At 31.7% G+C, this 5,193-nt stretch overlaps 1 protein-coding gene across 2 annotated transcripts; it reads right to left on the bottom strand.

The window, feature by feature from the left end:
• Positions 1 to 271: 271 nt before the first annotated feature.
• LOC136233411 (peroxidase 19) lies at positions 272 to 4,156 on the bottom strand. 2 transcript variants are annotated; one of them, XM_066023056.1, is made up of 3 exons: positions 3,753 to 4,156; positions 3,482 to 3,682; positions 272 to 1,263 (listed from the first exon to the last, which is right to left on the bottom strand). In XM_066023056.1, the coding sequence occupies exons 1-3, from the start codon at positions 3,993 to 3,995 to the stop codon at positions 682 to 684; spliced, it is 1,026 nt and encodes a 341-aa protein (XP_065879128.1). In that variant the 5' UTR covers positions 3,996 to 4,156; the 3' UTR covers positions 272 to 681. The 2 variants fall into 2 exon arrangements, with proteins under 2 accessions (XP_065879128.1, XP_065879129.1); XM_066023057.1 differs by having other exon boundaries at positions 3,482 to 3,649.
• Between the last annotated feature and the right edge of the window lie 1,037 nt (positions 4,157 to 5,193).

The following is a 5,193-nucleotide window of genomic DNA, read 5'->3' as shown; positions in this document are numbered from 1 at the left end:
TTAAAAAAATGAATATAGTATGATGCAAGGTTGTAAAAAGCGCTAGGGGCTAATTGGGCGGACAGGGCCCTTGAGGATTAATCGGTGATTAGTCGGAGATTAATCGGGGATTAATCGGATTTGTATTTTTGTATTTTTTATTTATTAATCAACAAATTATTGTATAAATTCAATTAAAATATATATTATACTATCTAAAAATCATAATATAAAATTATTTAATGTAAAAAAACACATATATTTGTAACATGTATCTTAAAATTGTGCAAACATCAATATTTCAACAACAATATCATTGAAACAACTTAAAAGTGAATTATAACAAAGCAAAAAAATAAATTCACAGTTAAAAATGTTTTCGTTCATTGTCGTTTAGGCGGTACCTAGGTAGTCTAGGCGGTGTCGAAGCGGCTTAAGCGGAGCCCAAGCGGTTGAAAATCGCCTAGAAATCAATAAAACGCCTAGAGGGACTAATTGTAGTAAATCAGGGCGGATTCTCGATTTCGACCGCCTAGGCGATGCCTAGACGGTCTAGGCGGCCTTCGTTTCGAACAGTGATGTAAAGTTTAGAAATTTTTATGTAATAAAACGAAGTTTAATGGTAATAATGTAAGTAACTCTCCTTTTTTAAAAAAAAAATCATAAAAGAATAAAAAGGCAAAAAGAAAAAGAAAAAGAAAATTAAAAAGAATGCACACTACAATCTTTCCTCTTTTCACCATGTTTTCTTCCCCTCTTAACCCCAATTGAGCCCATTTTATCCATTGCTAGTGCAAATGCTTGAAAAAACTTCTGCTTATCCTTCCCAAGTTGCTGAACCACAGGCCTAGTCCTTGGGTCCAGAAACAGGGCTTGATCAGTAGCCAACAAGCCCAACTTAGCCTCTAAATTGCCATAATAAGCATGGTCAAACAAAAAAGGAGTAGTAACATCAAAAGGTGCCACAATGTCATCATTCCCACCAAATTGTGGGCATGACATTTTGAGTGCCTTTAGTAGCCTTGGGTCAATGGCTGGGTCTGGTTGCTTGGTTCCATGATAATTGTAGAGGCGGTTTAAGAATTGCTTACAATGAGCAAAACCTATTGTATGTGCGCCTGAAAGGACTACTAGATCTTCTGTTGTTAATCCTTTGGAGTTGAAGATTTTGATTAGCTGATCAACGGTTGAATTTGCACGAGGGAGATTGTTGGGTACTCTTGATGCCATTGATATTCTCCCATCCCATCTTCCTTTCTTTACTTGGTAATAAGGTCCTCCTAACTGTATATGTATGCCATGAGTTTATTAGTGCACTTTATAATTTAGACTTGTTGATGGATTAGGTCGTACCGGGTTTAGGTTAACCAGATTTGACTGTAGTTCGGGTTTAAAAATTAAATTCCAAATCCAACTCAGATAAACCTCCTAGAAAAGATATATAATTTTAATAATAAAAATTTAAATTTAAATACATAAAACATAAATATAGTATTTAATATTAATACACTCGGCCGATCCCGGCCAGCCCATCTTATTTGTATAAATTACAAACCCGTTCTAAAAATAGACAAACTTTGGTGGGCTTAGGTAGGACTAGGCCTGATGTAATTTTTCTTGCTCAAACCCGGCACATTAAACGCAAGTTAGGTGGGTACCTGGTCGATGAACAAGTTTATATTTAACTATCTTGTCTAAATCCAACCTAGTCTGCACTATATTCATATCGGCTACGAGAAGTAATTCTCATACATCGTCCAATCCACCAACTAATATTTAATTGTATTACATAAATAAACTAAAAATTAAATTTAAAATTAAACTATAATTATAAACAATAAAAATGCAATAAATTAAAATTTATTTAATTAATTTAATAAACCACAAATATAATCTTAATTAATAAAAAATAATCAAATATAGATAAAAATATATATATATATATATAATATAAATAATATAAGGGCAAACCCTATCAGACAACTCAGGCTTTTGAAACAAATTTCAATCTTAAAAAATGACTAGAATAAATGTGAAATAAGCATGTTTAAACTCAATCTGTGAGCAGATTTGGGTGGGTCAATAGCCCATCAACATGCCTACCCCGTATTTGTAAGGGTAAAGTTATAATATTATGATATTTTAAGATTTAAAATCATATAATGATAAAATACATAAAAACGATTTTCATAATTGTAAATAAAAATAAAAATTTGATTTTATATGTAATTTCTTCTATTTCTAATTACACTACTTAATTAACATTTTATATAATTAATCATATTCCTATTAAAACTTTCTGCTATGTTATAATTCAAACTCGAGATCTCTAATTTAAACAACTTGAGGCCTTTAACTACTTAAATCGCTCTTAATTGTTTATAATTAATTAACCATTTTTAAAACTTTTTTTAAAAACTAAAAAAGCAAAATCTTTTTTCTATGCCAATATTAATTAACCAAGATTACTGGAAGTATAGGAGAGGCAATTAGTAGCACAAGAAAGATTAAAAAAACAATCAAAATTACAATGTTATTGTCCTTGCTGTACTGGGACCATATCATATATCCTATATAATATAGCTAGAGTTAATCCTATGGTAATGAGGATGGAATTGATTAATTTTGACTCTTACATTGATGTTAATGATGAGGACAAATTAATCTTAGCTGTTCAAATAACGTTTATGATTATAAAGACAAATAAGGCACATGGAATTATGATTTCTATCCAATAAATATATTTGTCAAAAATGACAAAAACTATCTTCCTCCCTATCTTTCTACTTTGGATCCATTATAGCCCCACAGAATATACAACTGCCTAACTGATAATGAAGGGTAACGGAAATGAAAAATGTCCTTTCTTGTTACTTATATTCAATTGCAAATTTGGCCCATAAAACATTTAACTATTCATTATTGGACATGCATTTCATTCACATCTTTATGCAACCCTTTAATGTAACATTTGAGTAATTAAATGCATAAAATAAAGGGATAATGTACTTGGTTTTTGGTGAAGTATCACTCTTGGCTCAATGTACAAAATAGCACCAATAGAGGTTTAACGTTTAAAAAATGTACCAATTTAGACATCGATAGCGGAACAAGACACATCATTGATATTACTCCGTTAAGTTTTGATTTCTCCCTCTACGTACAATTGCCAGAACTTAACGGAGTAATATCAATGACGTGTCTCGTTCCACCATCGAGGTTTACATTGGTACATTTTTTAAACGTTAAGCCTATATTTATGGTATTTGGTATGTAGAACCTAAATTGATACTTTTATAAAAACCGTAGACCTATTTTAATATTTTAAGGGTTCACCCAAAAAAAATTGGATGAGCTAATTAAAAACCGTCCATCGTAACGGTACAAATTTGTACCGTTACAACAGAGAATGGAAATTATTTATCATTACCAGATTGAGAATAATTTTCTTAAAATGTTTTTTTCCGGGTTTAAGTCAGGAAAAAAGAGAGATGTAAATTACCAGGTGGATAAAATCTCTGGCTGAAATTGCAAGAATATCTGCACAAGAAACAACACCAGGACACTTAGTTTCCACAAGTGCCTTAGCTTTTCTGATACTATCAAATCCCTCTGCTCTCAAGTCCTTATTATCCTCCGCATCTTTCTCTGCTAATTCTCTGGTTCCACCCTTCGTTGATATCAAAATGGACGCATCACACCCCTTCATTCAATCAATCTTTTTAATTAAAAAATCTAAGCAATGTAGCTCTGCGAGAAATGAAATTACTTACTTCAACGAAGCAGTCATGGAAGAAAAGCCGAATGGTGGCTGGCCCTGAAATAGGCGTTTCTTTCAACTGCTGGGAAGTAACAGAGCCGACGAGTTGCTCGAGCTGCGGGCAGGTTCTTGCGTAGTAATTGGCTGATAATTGGCGTGGAAGACGAGCGGTTTTGGCTACGGAATTTGAAGGATTTGTACCTAAAAATATAACAACTACTAAACAGGTGAACATAGGTGAAGAAGAAGAGGGCATGTTTTGGGGGTATATGATATGATATGGTGGAGTTTAGTTTAGTTTAGGTTAGGTTAGGACAAAGATTCCAACAGTAGTTGGGAATATAAAAAAAAAAAAAGGGAGAAGTGGAAGTTAAGTGATGTATGGAAAAGATCGCCGTGTAGGAAAAGGAGTTTGAATGCCCGTGAAGCCCATTTCCTATAAACTAAACTGACAAACAACAGTTTGTTTGAATTAAACAATTTCTGCTGCTGTTTTTATTCGAAAATTACCTAATTTAATAGAGCTTATAAAATGAATCAAATCACGGAAGCATGGATGATGGAAGTATTAATCATTTATGAGTGTTCATTCATAACTAAATTATTGTTTTTGTCATCAAAAGGTGGGACAAATCATCCTCATTAATCACTCTTTGTTGGGGGGAAAATGTCCCTACTATTTTTTTTTTTTTCTGTTTTTCTATCAAGCCTCTTATTTTCTAGTCATACTACCCGTTTGGCTGATAAACTAAAACTTAATTTTAAACTATCAAAGTCATCGATTAGAGTCTTTGAATTAACCAAAATTATTAATTGAGTTCCATTTTAAATAAAAATCATCAATTAAATTCTTATTGAAAATTATTCAGTTGAACAGTTTTAACTCTTTTCCTTAAGTTCATTTTGAACCAACACAAATGCTATTACAATCTATATCAAATAGTCACACTTTCTGATTTAAGGATAAGATAAGGACTAAGTTGATGATTTTTGCTTAGTTCAGGAACCAAATTGATGATTTTGATAGTTTAGGATCGTAATTGACTTTGAAACTTTAGTTTGGGGACCTAAATAGGTGTAATGCCTATTTTATATTTATTTTTCCATCAATAACACATTTAATTTTATCTATCATCACATAAATATAGTCCATTAAAAGATGATGAAGTCTTTCTAGAGAAACATAAACGCGTTTTTCGTTGCTATGCTAAAAACTGTTTCAATAATTGTCTGTTATTACTCTATCACGATCTGGGTCGGTCCTGACATTTTGGGGCCCCAGGCGAAATAAGAGATAATGGGCCCTTAATAAAAAAAATGTACTTAAATTTCTAAAAATAGAAATTTAGGCCCATTTTTAACCTAAAAGATCATATTATTTGGTCAATTTTTAGACCTATTGGGTATTATAACTAAATTTATAACTAAAAAAATAGTATATATTCAATAAAATT

Source organism: Euphorbia lathyris, chromosome 6, assembly GCF_963576675.1.
Source record: "Euphorbia lathyris chromosome 6, ddEupLath1.1, whole genome shotgun sequence".
Classification (NCBI taxonomy): Eukaryota; Viridiplantae; Streptophyta; class Magnoliopsida; order Malpighiales; family Euphorbiaceae; genus Euphorbia; species Euphorbia lathyris.
This window is presented reverse-complemented; position numbering and strand designations above follow the sequence as displayed.